Source organism: Coenobita brevimanus, chromosome 6 (assembly GCF_032717465.1).
Source record: "Coenobita brevimanus isolate Jiangsu-jjx chromosome 6, ASM3271746v2, whole genome shotgun sequence".
In the NCBI taxonomy this organism is placed as follows: Eukaryota; Metazoa; Arthropoda; class Malacostraca; order Decapoda; family Coenobitidae; genus Coenobita; species Coenobita brevimanus.
The window spans coordinates 56708652-56725658 of NC_136959.1; the positions used below are offsets into that span (position 1 = coordinate 56708652).

General features: G+C 41.6%; 1 protein-coding gene across 1 annotated transcript in view; it reads right to left on the bottom strand.

The window, feature by feature from the left end:
* Positions 1-9295: 9295 nt before the first annotated feature.
* The window catches only part of LOC145401301 (uncharacterized), a 459641-nt gene continuing 451929 nt past the window's right edge, over positions 9296-17007 (bottom strand). The window contains exons 22-24 of the mRNA XM_080273632.1: positions 16415-16680; positions 15113-15258; positions 9296-10093 (exon numbers count right to left, since the gene is read on the bottom strand). Of these exons, the coding sequence (XP_080129758.1) occupies positions 9626-10093; positions 15113-15258; positions 16415-16680 (880 nt within the window). The 3' untranslated portion in view covers positions 9296-9625. The remainder of the gene's footprint in view (positions 10094-15112; positions 15259-16414; positions 16681-17007) is intronic.

Below are 17007 nucleotides of genomic sequence, written 5' to 3' on the forward strand. Positions count from 1 at the left end.
AAAAATCAACAACCACCTTTGATGCAGAAAGCATGGGCAAATGTGTCTGTGAATTTTCCCACCAGGAAAAATTGTGTGTGTGTGTGTGTGTTTACCTAGTTGTGATATACAGGAAATTAGCTACGCTCGTGGGGTCCCGTCTCTTTTTCTCGTTAAGTCAAATTTTGCTTTGAACTTGTTTAAGTTTTTAGAGTGGACAGTCTCTTTGTCCAGGCTGTCCCACAGATCTGTGCATCTATATGGAAAGCTATATTCCTTGATATCCTTCAAACAACTTGGCTTTATAAGCTTCATTCCATGTCCTCTTGTTACTCTCCCATCCCATACAAACAGATCGTTTTTATAAATTTTACCTATTCCCATCGTGGCCCTGAACACTGCAATCATGTCTCCCCTTTCTCTCCTTTCTTTTAGTGTAGGCAGGTCCAGCTTTTCCAGCCTCTCTCCGTAGGACAGATCTGCCTGGCTGGGGACCATCTTGGTTTCTGTTCTTTGTATTCTCTCGATCTTATTTATCTCTTTCTTCTTGTATAGGGACCACACTACTGCCGCATATTCCAACCTGGGGTGGATCATGGCCACTATAAATTTTTTCATCATTTCCTCATCCATGTAATGGAATGCCACTCGTATGTTAGTCAAGAGATTGTACGTCTCTCCATCTTGTTAATGTGTTTTTCTGGTAACAAACTATCCTGGATCAGCAAGTCCTTCTCTCTCGCTTTTGTGATTGGTTCATTACCCATCAAATAATTCAGTGATGGTCTCCTGGTAAAACTGGTTCATTACCCATCAAATAATTCAGTGATGGTCTCCTGGTACTTTTACCCATTTCCAATATTTTACATTTTTTTGCATTAAATTTCATTTCCCACATCCGGCTCCACTCATGGATCCTATCCAGGTCCTCCTGCAGCATTTTAGTCTTCAACTTCTACTTTCTTCATGATCTTTTCATCATCAACAGACAGATTCGCATAACTGTTTATTCCATCTACCACATTGTTTACGTAAATCAGGAACATTATGGGTACTAATGCTGAGCCGTGCGGGACTCCACTTATTACTTCCCTCCATCTGGACATCCTGTCTTTTATTACTGTCCTCATTTGCCTGTCTCTCAAGAAGTCTCTCATCCACTCCAAGAGGTTCCTCTTCAGTCCTCCTGTGTTCCAATTTCCACATTAGTCAAATATGTGTGTGTGTGTGTGTGTGTGTGAACAAAAACCAAATTTTTCACTGCAAATGAGGCTTTGTAGGACCTATAAGAAGAGTTACTGAAAGAACAACTTTGATTTGACGTATGATATGGTTGGTCATATGAAGTATTTCTTGCTGTCCAGGAAAAATTTCCTGGGGAATATAGTAGATTCATCTTTAGGACAGGTCATCCTTTCATTACTGTATATTCATCTGTCATCTGTCCATTGCTGCTCCATTCGTCGAGGTGACCACTACAGTAATGAAGTCACTGGGTGAAATTGCTTGCTTTGGTCTCAGCACCACTAAACTTGTAAGTGACACTTCTTTCTCACTGAAATATATTACACTGGGGCAGCCTTGCTTAGCTGCTTCACTAAAAGGAAGCCCCACTGCCTGGTAGGTGCCCTTGTTATACAGTTACTTCATTGACTATATGAAGCCAATACCTGAGCTAGTCTGCCCGGTGTATACATATCTTATTACTGATTCAAATAAAGGTATGCGAGAACGAGGGGGAAGATTGCTGAAAGTAGCAACTAATAACCACGACCATGACTGGTAGCTAAGATATCGTAGGAATGATGAGTAATGCCTCCACAAAGTACAATGTAAGTATTCTTCACTTAATGATGGGGATGACATTTTGAACATATGTGAAAGACCATTAATAAAAAACAACACTGGGTCGCAGATACATTTGAAAAATCATTACAGGTCATCCCCTACTTATGAAAGGGTGACGTACAAATTTTCAACTTCATGAATTTGTACTTTCAGTAAAATAGTAAATAAATACATGAAATATTCAGTACTTTATTGTAAAATACACTTTGTGTTAATAATTTTGCCAATCTGTAGGCTAATGTAAGTGTTCTAAGCACATTTAAAAGGCTTGGTAGGTTTGGCTAGGCTTTGATGTTTGGTTTGTTAAGTTTATTAAATGCATTTTTTTACTTATGAAAAAATAGACTTACGGTATGAGCAGTTTCTTGGAACGTAACCCACATGTAAGTAGGGGATGATCTGTATTTAGTATTATTACCATATTATTATTATTATTATTATATTATTTATTGTCCTTCTGCCTGCCGGTGACTTTACACTCTCTCTTCTGTCTTTCATTCCTTCATTCTTTCCTCTCCCTTCTGCCTGTGGGTGACTCTACACTGAGTGACAAGCCAAATGGTTTCCTGTACACCAGGAAACCATTTACTATGCTGGGTGGTAACCATATAACCAAATTTTGGCGCCTGGTGGTTTAGTGGGTAATTATTGTGCTCCAGTCGGATTGAACCAGTGAAGGTTTATATCCAAGGGGTGATTGGGGTTTATTGCTCATGTAATGCCACTCAGGGATGAGTGAGGCTGGTCACTCATCTTGAATGTCAGGATCAACTGCCTAGCCCTGGGCTTCTACGCTCCTCATGGGGCAATGTAAGATTGGATGATGGATGGATGGATTTATTTATTGTTATTATTATTATACACTCCTCATGGGGCAACATAGGATTTGGTGATGGATGACTATTATTATTAGTATTGAGCAATTTCTTCCCCAATATGAGCAGAGTTAAGAGTAAAGTACAACACCATCACAGTGCAATACTTTCAACCTACAAATGTATATATACCCTTGAGTGTTATTATTGGGAGGAGAGAACTCCTGATATCCTCTTGCTAACAATGGGGTGCTTCTGAAAAGCTCCAACCTGATAGAGGGCACGCAGACTCCAGTTTAACACAGTCCCGCGCAGTTTAAAAAGCTTATTTCTCATTGTTAAGATTAACACTGTTGTGTGAAACTGTGAATCACAGTTAATGTCAGATGCCATAATCTAGATAATACAAATAGAAAAGGTAGGTGGAGGCGCTCACCATTCACTCACTCGATGTAGTGCTGCTGTCGGGTGTTTGTCCTTTCCTCTCCTCCATCCTTCTTTCCTTCCATCCTCTTCTGTCTTTCTTTCCTTCATTCTTTCCTTGTCCTTCTGCCTATGGGTGACTTTTACACTCCCTCTTCTGTCTTTCTTTCCTTCATTTTCCCCTTCCTTCTGCTTGTAGGTGACTCTATACTGAGTGACAAGCCAAGTGGTTTCCTGTACACAAGGAAACCAGTTACTATGCTGGGTGGTAACCATAAAACCAAATTTTGGCGCCTGGTGGTTTAGTGGGTAATTATTGCGCTCTGATCGGATTGAGCTGGTGAAGGTTTATATCCAAGGGATGGTTGGGGTTGACTGCTCATGTAATGCCACTCAGGGATGAGTGTGGCTGGTCACTCTCATCTTAAATTTTGGGACCAACTGCCTAGCCCCAGACTCCTACGCTCCTCATGGGGCAAAGTAGATTGGATGGATGGAAAATATAATTATAACGTAATGTGATTTGTTTTATTTATCATATATTGAAATGAAATATTTGCTGATGGCAACCCCACCATTTTACTCGTCCTGTAATATTACATTTCTGCTACATAGTGGAAGTTTGGTTCTTAATATATAGTTGGCTCAAACTGTAAATTAAACCTAGTGGGTGTCTTGACTCATTTAGTCTCTATGTTGTCTTAAATTTAATGTTGATATACTGGCATTCATCATCACATTTCATCCTGTCCAGGAGACCGTCCCCAAACCAGGATGAGAACGGATGTTCAAAGTAATGCAGGCCATCTGTTTTCATTACAAATACAGGTCTCCCTCGTTTTACGTTGTATCGTTTTATGATATTTCGCATTTACAATCCTTCTTCTTTAGTATCAAGTGTTCATTTTACGATTGAGCTCCCTCGCATTTACAATTGGGCATGTGGAAATCCTGCACTCACAGGCAGATCAGCTGAGAGATTCATGGCATACCCGCCCCACCCACACAGTTTCCCGCGCTTTTGCCAGTCTCACCCGTGTGCTTGTTCAGCATATAACCTGTGTGCATCAGTGTCCATGATATTACTATTTCTCCCGTTCTTCATATTTTGCACCCCTAGTGCCACCACCGTGATGTCTTGTAAACGCCCTGCAACATCTGGTGCTGGTGATATGAAGCCAAAGAAAACAAGAACGTCCTTAACCCTGGAGTCTAAGCTTAATATTGTGAAGCAGCACGAAGCAGGTGAGGGGACAAACTCCATCGCTCCTTCCATGAGTCTTGCACAGTCGACTGTATCGACTGTTATAAAGCATGCTGTCAACATTAAGAAAGCTGGGGAGACAAGCACGACACTACAATACATAAAACATCATCATTATTATTGCATATTAGATCACTTGTATGGGTCTTGGGTTCCTTACACACGAGTCCAGGAACGCATCCCTATTTATCCCATTAAACCTTAATTTCGCTTTATGATATTTTGGTTTACGATTGCCTTTCTAGGAACGCATACCAATCATAAAACGAGGGAGACCTGTACAGCGAATCGAGTTCTATATTCACAATCTGCATAGCTGGATATATAGAGGAGTTCAAGGTGAGTGACTGCAGAATGAGAAAGAAGTCTGGAACAATACAGAAGACTGTCCTGTGCTGCACACATGTGACTTGGGTGGGCAAAATGTTGAATACCAGTATTTACACAACATTAAATTTAAGCCAACATAGAGACAGAATGAGTCAAGATACCCACTAGGCTTAATTTACAGTCTGAGCCAACTATATATTAAGAACCAAACTTCCTCTACGTAGCAGAAATGTAATGTTACAGGACAATGAAATGGTGGGGTTGCCATCAGCAAATATTTCATTTCCCTATATGACAGATAAAACTAATGCACATTACATTATTAATTATGTTTTCTGTTTGTATTATTTATATTATGGTATGTGACATTACTGTGATTCACAGTTTCACACAACAGTGTAGATATTTAACGATGAGAAAAAGGCTTTTTAAACAGCACGGGACTGTGTGAAACTAGTCCACAGTGCCCTCTATCGGGTACCAGCTATGAAAGCACAGCATTAGTGATATGTCACACACACACACACACACCAAAGGGGGGGGGCACAAAAATACACAGAAACCAGTGAACAGTATTCACAAATTATAACTGCTTAAAAAAAAAAAAAAAAAAAAAAAAAAAAAAAAAGTAAGGTGCCAATTGCTTATGGCTATTAAATGAACCAGTCGAACTGTGCACGTCAATTTAGACTGTTGCTACACCGCTCAACTGAGGAACAGAGAAATTAATTAACTTATATTTTATCACAATAAATACTGGAGAAAGTTGCAGAAAACATATAAAATTTCCAAGCACCAGAAGACAAGAGAAAAAATACATCTGTATGCTAATGGTCATGTGGTAAAATATTCAGCTGAAGATGGCCATGCCTTACATGCAACATTTCAAATCCAAGGAGTGACTGGCTATGTTTCTATTGTATGAAAAACTGCCAGGAGCATCGATGCATCTCCTGTGACAAATGGTCACCTTGCCTTGGGTTCTATATGCCTCAAAGGAGGCAATACAGGATTGGAAATTTCCCTTACTGTCAAGATTAAGAGCACATATACAATAATGCAAACATGCCCAGCTCTAGTGGCTTTTGAATTTGCTCCCTCTACAGTACTCTCATATGTATGTGTTACAGGGTGATGTGATATACCATGATCCAGGCTCAAATGTAATTCAACATACTACCCGGTATGATCCAATATCCACAGTAATGCAGGTACTGTATACAAGACTGAAAAGCAACAACAGGTCAGCCCAAAATGAAGAAAACCAATCTGAGAATACTGTAACTACCAGGCTGGCGGCTAATTTACTCAGAAGTTGTGGTAGATAAAAGTATGGTGACTGGCAAATTTTATGGAATGCTTTCATCACAATTCTGTAAAGGGCAGAATTGAGATAAAGGTATAGTGACTGACAAAACTTTATGGAATGCTCTTCTTACAATTCTGTAAAGAGCAGAATTTGAAACTCTGAGAAGTGGCATTGTTAAACAATTCGCAGCATAATTAGAGTATCAAGTTGGAGTGCTGCCACCCACTGCCAAGGCTAAACAAAGTCATGATTGTTACTTATCTGAACACTACTAATATAAATAACACCGCCTGAGGAGCCATGTCCTGTGGATGCCTGCGAGCCTGTAGTAATTACTGTTATGTGAGATATGTTCAGTAATTATGATATGAAGAATCTTATATGAGAAGCTAAAGTGATATTGATGGTGGGTATAATATACTGTACTGTATATGGTTATGATACATAGGAAATTATTTAGTAATTTTTTTCTCTAGCATATAACATCAACATAAATGATTTAAGACGGCAACAACACACACTGAACTATAACTTAAAGCATAAAGGAATGTGGTTAGTAAAGTATTTAAATGATAAAATCATGATGGTAATAATGGAGTACAGTACTTCATTTTGTAAATACTGTAATTAAAATAATTTTCTTATAATGATTGCACGGAATTAAAATTTGTTCACCTGTGTAATACAAAGCAAACTATCTGTTACTTGGTGATATCAGTAAAAGCTATTGCAAATATATTCATAATTGGATAAATAAATTAGCTATAAAAATTGAAAATGCTTCTAATTAGCAGCATGAAGATAATACACATATAAGTCAACAGTATCCAGTGTGCACTAAAACAGCTCTATCACATGTGTCAACTTTTTAGATACTGGTAAACATAATTACAAAGTACTGTAATGTAATGATCAAATATTCAGACAGATAACCTAGGCCATAAGTGCACTTGAAATACTGTACAACAAAATTCACAACTCTTTGTAATTTCCAACCATTCAACAAGACTTTATGTGATAATGATATAGCTAGGCACAAATGTTCACCTAATATTTCACCTCTTCTACTTCTTATTTCCCTCTGTTGGCTAATACTCCAAAGCTAATAAAGGCTTGGTATGGTTCTCTGGCCATTAATAATTCTGATGCAACAGGGAGGAAAGTGACAGATGCCCTAAGAGTGAAGTATATGCTGTGAAATAGCAGCTGAACTTTTAACCCTAATCATATAGACATAAATCACAGTGAAAGAACTTTCCCATTCATCCATCACAGTAAGTTTATTGCTTAACAGACACAAAATTTACTTCATTCACACTATCTGAAATCATCTGTCATACAATAATGATTATTCACTATAAAATTCAGTTATCTGGCAAAATTATGTCATTTAAGCAAAACAAACATGATTGTGACATGGACACTAACACGCATTATAGTAAAATTACTATCAGCACCAAGTTAATCAAAATTATAACACACCCACACCCACACCCACACACTATGTAATAGCTACTGCTATTCTCTGACTTGACATATTAACATTATTAAACAATAAGAATACTGGAAAAGGTGAATCTGTTATCCGGTCTTCGGGAAATGTTATTACATCTCCTATCACTTCCTTGAGCTCATGATATAATGATTCAGATGTGTTGCTATAATATCACATATAATATTAGAATATACAGCAATTGCCCTACAGCTGATGATATGAAATATATTTAAGGTTAGGAAGCATAATATGAAAAATATCTAATGTAATGAGCTTTATACACGATTATGTACAAAATGAGCACATATTTTCTACTTATTTATAGTTTATTAGTGAGACATGAAGATGCTCAGGGCTCCAGTTGAGATCTTCACAACTGTCTTTCATCACTTGTCATATTCTCAATGGTTTAGGAGGCTTACCAGCACTTCTCATTACCAATTTTTTTTTTTTTTTTTTTTTTTTATACTATAATATCCTCATGTACTATTTACAGCCTTCTAATGCCAACAAAGTGTCTATAAATAACATACATCAGAATATTAACTAGCCATACAAAGAAACATTCAAGAGGTACTAGAAAGTCTCCTAAGCTCACAGGACTATGATCCATGGTCAGCAATGGAGAGATGAGCCAGAAACAACCACAAGAGAGAGGTTCTACCACCACCAGAGCACCACCTATCCACACACCCTACAACCACCTCATAGTCTTAGGTAGACTACTCTGATGCCAAAGAGCTCACACATCATATTCACTTTTGCTTTTCTATCACATACCAATAGTCATTTTATGTATAACATGTAAAAATCACTTTTTCTCTAAGTTCATTTCTCCAATGATAAGACGACATGAATTTTGCACCTTGATTGTGATAAAATTCTTCTCCTCCCACATTATTCATACTTACTGAAACACTACTTAATGCAGTTAAATGTTCATAATTTACTGAATATACGTCTATAAATTAAATGCTCGTATACACCATGGCCAAGTTAACTTTGATTTATCACTAAATATAATAACTGATTTTACTATCTCCACTAATTAGAATTACAAATATAAAACAATAATTTTCATCTTCTAATGTGTCATGTCTAATCTTTTTATAAACATTAACTATCTAATTGTACATGTCTCAGCCAAACATCATACAAGTTGATCAAGTTGCCATCTGATCTCTTTTCCCAATCTATTCACAGAAGATACCGTAACTTTGGTTATACCTTCGGCAGAAATATTATCAAGTGGCTGCTGCAGCTGGTATGGCTGACCCCCAGAACCTACCCTAGAGTACACTAGTGACTGTTTCATACCCGTTATGAATAAACAACAAAATCAGTGGCTCTGGGTTTATGGCAATGCTTCACTTACTGTTTAGAAATGCATACTTTCTACGAAGCAATGTATAACACCAAAGACAAGCACAACCCAAGCCTCACATAGCAGCTTGGGATTAACAATATCATGCTTCCCCTGATACTAACACAATGTGTCAATCATGTTATCACATCAAAAGTCACATCTCACAGTTGTTTGTATGGTTTTGCATTGATATGAGTGTTGATTTCCATTCATAATATTAAACTGTTCCAGAAAGAACACTAGCTACACAACTGTCTTTTTTGAATAATACTATTTTTTGCAGGGATTACCACTGTCTTTTTTAACATTGCTAAAATCAGAATAATACACAGCATTCATCTCAGTATAGTGCTTGCTGTAGGCTGGTAATAATACCAGTAGAATCTTTAAATCTTTAACTGATTTTTACATTTACCAACTCTTCTAAGCACATTTTCGTTTTCACAGTTCAAGGCAAACAAAAAAACTATATACACATGATCTCACAGCACCATGGAGTTTGATGAGACGAATTACACCACCATTATACTGAAGGTACAGTAGCACAACTTAACAGCTTACTTCACAACAATCACACACTGTAGTTCAAGGTGGGCTTCGCTTTCTCTTATATTAGTGTCAATATCATCTGATTAAAACATACTCGTAATAATATACAACAACTGATCACAGAAATTCAATGATAAAAGTCTCAGCATTTTATCATTTTGTAACTATCAATTTAGCACAAGTTATAGCACATTTATGGCACTTATGGCACCTGGGACTTGACACTACCACTCCTGCCCAGTATGTGCTATAGTGGGGCATTTCCAGGAGAGGATACTGGGGGCAGCCACTCTTTGAGGTCAGTTGTGTTACTCCTTGCCTCCTGCTCAGAGCTTGGCAAAGGAGCTGCAGTGGAGGATGTAGTGGTGGATCTGGTAGTTGTTGTGGGGGAAGAAGTTGTTGTGCTAGTGGTATGGGTTGTGGTGGTGGTGGTGGTGGTGGTGGTGGTACTGGTAGTGGTGGTGGAGGATGTTGTGCTTGATGCAGATGAAATGGCTGATGAAGTTGCGATAGTAGTTGTAGTGGTTGTGGTTGTGGGTACAGCTGAGGCAAGAGGGTAGCCGATGGTGCTGGAGAGCCATGGCTGTAATGCATGCAATGCAGTGAAGATGGCTGGGTGTTGGGCACGGCCACAGCGGGCATGGTGTGTAAGCAAACCTTCTAGCCGCCATGAACCTGACTCACTGCGACACATGAGGGGACTGCCCTCATCACCCTGAAATGGCAAAGTTTTTATTAACATTTATCAAGCTATTATCAAGTATATGTATGTATGTATTACAACTGTTAGCTTGTACATTCCTGACATAGGCAAGCAGCTCTACTATAGTACGTTCCATGTACTAAGCTGTGGTTTACATGTCCTGAAAGGTAAATGGTCTGTAGGGCCAAGGAACTCCACTTTCTGCCATTGGAGAAGTGACCCACTCCCACCCAGTGTTTCATGCATAGGTATGGGTGTGGATGGGTTTCGAAGTGTAGGGTGAGAAGTGCATGTGGACATTTCGTTGGAGTGGCTGTGTTTCTGAGTGACTTGGTTTATATCATCATGGGAACCTCAGCAGGGTATAAGCATGAGAGAACATACCAAAGGCTATACTACAGCATCCCCTTTAATTTCCATCCCTGGGTGGGACTGAGCCCAAGTCAGGATGACTGGAAGATGCACATTACCAACCGAACTACCGAAGGTTCTAGCCATTCTTTAAGCAACCAATGCTAAACATGCTTATCCAAGTTCTGTTTATATTAAACCTGTTCTACTGACACTATTGCATTTCTGACGAATTTTACTTTGCAGTTCCTCAGTGAGTTCATATTCCAAAAGAAACTAAAGAATTCTATTCCAGATATCATTGTCTCCTATGACTTTCTGCAGAAGGGCTTCAGTAAGGATGATGAGTATCCGTTATCATTATAACTCAAATTCCTTTTTTTTTTTTTTTGTTCAGACAACCCTTTATCACTACAGCAAGTGAAACAGACATTGTTAGACCAATGGAAATCTAATCCAGGGCAATAGTTAAACTGAAATGGCAGTTTCATTAAGAAGTAATCCTTTCACTGAAGTTGTTATGCTGGTGTTTTAAGGCTGATTTCTCATCCCTAAAGCACCTGGCAATTGAGCCGGGGTCCTCTTTTCGAGACCAGAGCTAGAATACACAGCAAGAAGGGCAAGACACAAAAACTCTAGGCAACAACCTTACACGTATATTAACCAAATCACAACCTTTACACAGTACAGTGTGAATTGCTCACAATACACTATTTATGATCACTTGGGCTGGATGGACTATTGGGTCTTGACTAGTTAATGAGTATCACGCAGGACACTAGACGGACACTGTATGGTACAAAATAGTAACTTAACACACCAGTCTGAGTGCCTTATTAGTTATTACACAGTGATACGGGCACTAACACAACACTGTCTTACATCTGGGCACAAGAGTATATTGGGTTGTCTGTTAGAGTACAAGTACTGCAGTGTGTGTGAGTTCTATAGGCACGGTAAGCACTTTTACTTGAGCAGTCACTATTGCACTTGGTAGGGCGAGGGGCTCCGGTTATATTATGGGGACTGGGTGAGCCCCAGGTGTAGGAGGGTTCCCGTCATGTGTCCCTTCTCTCAAGGGCCATGGGACGAACCTCAGTGGTGATGTCATCGGTCGGGGGCTGTGGTCGTGCGTGGAGAGGGGCCCTTTGCTCATGGGGCCTGCTGGGGTGGTCTGGTCCTCCGGGCTGGAACCAAACAGGCTGAGTAGGCGCTCTTGCTTGCAACTACTCTGGGAAGAGAGTTACCTGGAGCTGGAGAGGGCATGCCCCGGGGGAGCGGGGGTGCCTCTGGGAGTACGGCGTCTGGAGCCTCCCTCCTGCTGGGCCACCGTCAGGGTAGGGCTGCAGCATTGCCTCAGACAGGAGTCCGTCAGGTGGTTCCCTCCCACGGGATAGCACACACTCCCAGGGGCAGCACAGGGTTGTGCCACACTGTCTCCAGGCCAAGGGGATTCTCCTGGATGCTATGTCGGGGACAAAGAGCAGGGGGAGGGCGGCTGGGGGCCATCCCTCTTCTGCAGGCACCGCTGAGGAGCCGTCACCAGTGCCCTGCAAGAGGAGTGACGTGCAGTCGAGGTGCGGGGGGAAGCCATCACCTGCCTGTTGGTGCAGCTGGAGGCCATCACCAGTGTCGTACTCCCGTGGGCAGCTACAGGAGGAGAGGGGACGTACCCTTCTCTCCCCAGATGCTGCTGGAGGCCGTCACTGGTTCCTGTAGGAGGGGAGGAGGAAGGAGCAGCACCCGAGCAGCTGGGGGCCATCTCTGTTTGGGAGCGGCTGAGGCCATCTCCTTTTAGCGATCAGGTAAGGCCGTCACCCTTTTGTAAGCGGCTGCGGCTGTCTCTTTTTTTGGTGAGCAGCGGAGGCCGTCTCCCTTTTGTGAGCGGCTGAGGCCGTCTCCTTTTGTGTGCAGCTGAGGCCGTCTCCTTTTGTGTGCAGCTGGAGGCCGTCACAGGGATGCTGCTCCAGACTAGACCTTTAGTCCCACCCCGAAACTGTTGAGGGCTATGCCGGTTGACAGGTAGTGCCCCCGGACTGAAATCTTCCCGCTGGGTCTGTTGCGAGCAATATGGGTGCGGGACTGTAGGGAACATATGTCCCTCTAGCCGGGATGACCCGCACTCCTTACCAACCCCTCCGAGGTTTCCCCCTGGGGTGGGGATCGCAACATCTCGGTGGTGGTTTGCGACCGGGTATTTCACCACTGTCTTCGGGGGAAAAGTCGCGTTCCCGTGGCTGGAGGTAGGAAGTGTTAGTCCTGGCGGTCCCGTGGGTGGGGTCAGGTGCTGGAAGAGGGTGGTCCAGTGCGAGGTGAGTAGGTTCGGGTCTTGGTGAGGGGCATAGGTGATGTAGAGGGTGGAGGCTTGATAGGTTGTGTGGAGGAGTCGAAGGAAATGGTGGGGCCCACGGACGTGTTGTTTTCTCCCATAGGCAGGGAGCCAGGTGGCTGGCCATACTTTAATGACTGGTGGTGGTTACTGTCCGGCAGAACTTAGCTGAAAGCTGGCAATCAGTGAGGTGGTGGGGGTTTTATGGGGCTGACGAGGGCAGGAGTATCTGGCTGGTGGGCGTGAAAGGCGGTCACATCAGGTGATGGTAGTTTTTTGTGTGGGTGGTGAGGTGGGAGTGTGGCTTTGCGGTGTAGGGGTCAGGTGAGGTGTTTGAGGGCATGGGGAGGGGAAAGTGCTGTCACGTGGTGTTTGGGACGAGTGTGGTTTCTGGATGTTCTGTGGGGGTTTGGTGTGGGTGTGGGTGGCAGGTGGTGTCTGAGGTGTAGGATGGGTTGGGGGTTGTTAGCGAGGAGAGGAGGGTGTGGGTGTGGGGGCCGTGGCGGGCGTTGGTGAGGGCAGTGTGTGTACTATGGAGGGGGGTGGATTTAGGCTCCCTGGGTCGGGTGGGTGGATCTGCGGTGGTAGTGAGGTGGCAGCCGGGGGGGGGGGGGAGGTACGCGGGGGAGTGGGCTGGCAGGGAAGGAGTGGGGGATGAGGGTGTAATGTAGCAATAATATGAATCGGATGGGGGATTTGGGGTGGCAGGTGGTGGTGAGGTGGTGCTGGGGATGGGAGGAGCGGGGTCAAGGCATGGGGTGGTGAGTGAGAATGGGCGCACGTGTTGGTTGCGGAATGTGCGTGGAGGCCGTTGCTGGTTCCTGCAGGAGGGGAGGGAGAAGGAGCGGCATCTGAGCGACTGGAAGCAGTCTCTATTTTGGAGCGGCTGAGGTCACGTGCTTTTAGTGAGTGGCTGAGGCCGTCTCCCTTTTGTGAGTGGTTGAGGCCGTCTTCCTTTTGTGAGTGGCTGCCGCCGTCTCTTTTTTTGGTGAGCAGCAGAGGCCATCTCCCTCTTGTGAGCAGCTGGGGCCGTCTCCTTTTGCGTGCATCTTGAGGCCATCACAGGGGTGCTGCTCAGAACTAGAGCTTTAGTCCCACCCCAAACCTGTCGAGGGCTAGTCCGGTTGACAGGTAGTGCCCCTGGACTCAAATCTTCCTGCTGGGTCTGTTGCAGGCAATACAGGCGTGGGACTGTAGGGGACATATGTCCCTCTAGCCGGGACGACCCATACTCCTTATCAACTCCTCCATGGTTTCCTCCTGGGGTGGGGATCATGATGTCTTGGTGTATTTAAGAAGTCATCATCATCATCATCATCACAGCAGCTACCGTATTTTACACCATGTAATGTGCACCCATGATTTGGCAGGTGATGTAAAGAGAAAAAAATTAACGAGGTTTAAAACAAAACCACGGAGTGTTTGGTTTGTCAGCTAACACTACTGTTTACCACTGTCGACAAGCTCAGACTGCATCTGGCAGGGTGGGTGATTGTGTTCTTTTGTACATCACATCAAATTATCATACTTTCTTAGTTAAAAAATAATTTTTACCACCAAAACGCCAAAAAAATATCTTAAAATTATATTTATTCAATAAAAATTCAACACAAAAATCTATAAGTGTATCACCAAACAATATGAAAGGGAAACAGGAGAGAGTGGGTACCAGTTAATGCAACTGACAGGCCTAATCTGAACCTACCTGCATGGTATAATGTGGTGTGATTTTTGAAGCTTATATATATATATATATATATATATATATATATATATATATATATATATATATATATATAATAGAACTGCGCAATATATGGCAAAAAATACAGTATTTTAGTCATTTGACAGATTGGAAAAATATCTGAATACAGTGACAACCTCCCCAGACCCAATCTTCCCATACCATTTCCTAATCTGTAATGCAATCACTGATTCATCAGATACATGAGATAGTAGAATTACTTGTATATACTGTACTTCTATACGCAACAGTATTCAAAGTTATGTGGTATTATACTGTATATCAAAATTATCTACTTTTGTAGTGACGTGTGAACTTCTGAGAAACTCAAAATATTGGTGTTGAGATTTCTGAGTGTTTTCAAGAAATGTGATTACTGTGAATACTGATACAAGAGGTCAGCTTTAGTCAGTTACTGTAATAAAAGAAAATATTGGTAGTAGAATACCTGTACCCATAACTTATTTGTTACTGTGAAGCTTCAAGAAGTACAATACTGTACTTTGTATACAAAAATAAAACACATAATCATGAATATATCCTAAATGACTGAGAACTGACATCAGTAAATAACTATACTCTGTAACTGAGGTAAAAAGGGACTCACATGGCAGGGTGTATGGTGGTCATCAGAGAAACCAACACAGGCATGGGAGGATGTGAGACGGCCAGGGTAGTGGGTGGTGTTGCAGGCCTCCAGGGGCAATGTTGGCTGATGCAAGTGATGCAGGAACTGGCTCTCTCCAACTACACCTGTTGATCACTGAGTTAGCAACTAACTTCCACAAACCTTGTAAAGCTATGCAAAGAACATATTTTCATCTAATATTTCACCACCTCTACTTCTCACTTTCCTCTGCTGGCTAATATTGCTCAGTTGAGAGAGGCCTGATATCTCTCTCTGCCCAAAGATGATTCTTTTCTATATGGTACATAAGAGGACAATGTGAATGAAGTGCTCCAAGTGTGAAGTAGAAGCATGGGAGCAAACTTTTATCCCTGATTAGAAGTAAAGGTACTCCCTACATCTGAAGAATTCCACTATGATGTATTGGAAAAAAGAAAATGAACATTTTACCACCCATATCTGGTTCAAAATTTACTCTCTTGTACTCCATTATAATGAAAAACTATTAATTAAACAATTCCATACCTATGACTTATTTTGGTGATTATCAGAGATCTACATGCACCGCATTCAATGTCACTAAGTAATGGACTTTTTCTCAACATATAAAACTTTCAAAAACTGGTGACATGAACTACTGACATGATCCACAATGGTCATCTTGGTGTAGCTTATGGGTCTGCTGAGTGGCAAGTCAATCAGAAGTTCCTTATGAGCTGCCATTAGGTGAAAGGACCTACACATGATAGTATGGTTAATGATCTCAAAATATAAACATCGGTGTGCTTACTTCTAATGTAACCTAGGGGGACTGAGGGCAAAGACTGGAAAAATCTGAGGTGGAATTCAAACCCACCTGTGACTTTTCCTGAATGATGTACATTAACCAGTTACACCAAGGCAGTTGCTACCTGATATGTCATAAAATGGTCCCGTGGTGAAAGCTCCAAGAAACAGACCTAGATGAGCATTACAACTGTCACTAGTGTAAGAAGTATTAAACTTTAGGGATGGGCAAATATATTAATACCAAATTGAAATATTGCATCTTCCTCCCTGACTTTGGCTTCAGCATGATGAATTTCCAAAAACCACTTTACCAAATGCATGATAAGGATACCAAGGTATACAACCTTCTTCCTACAGTGGTGCCTGTAAAATTTTTCAGTTGAAGACATATGCTTTTTCCTGTGATGCAAAAAAATAATCAGAAATATTTATGGCCTATGATTTAATTTGTCAAATAACAATTTTATTTTTTTTTTTTATTTTTTTTTTTACCATGGGTTAGCCGATTCCAGCCAACAACAACACATGATGCAGAGAGAGGTGGTGGTGAGTCAGGCACACAAGCAGGTTGTGCAGTATGTGTCATTTCCAGTGGTGTGTTAAGTCGCAGCAATACTGCATCACCTGCCCACAACCCACCAGTGCGCACAACCCCAGGAAAGGGAACCATCTTCAAGACATAGTGGAAATGGTTGGAGACAGCTGGGGAAGATACTCCTGACACTACTGCCCATGTGGCAGGGTCCAGGCCACCTTCCCTGGTGAATGAAAGATACTGTTTAGTACACTTGATATGTACTGCAGAAGTTCATTAATACTCTTAGCCCTGTTACATATGCAACAGATTCAGCTGTTGGCTCTTAAATTCACAATACATTATAAATCTGCAAAAATGAGTGCTTTGGATTAAATACAAGTGAGATGGGAAAAGGGACATCGTCATTACCTGTCAGCATAATAAACAAATATAATCTGAGGGCAACTGTCCTATTTGGGACACTTCTTCATGTTCCGGTGGATTTAAAATAATAAGGATATACGGTAATATGAACTAATGTGAAACAGTCTATCCCTTCAATGCCAAT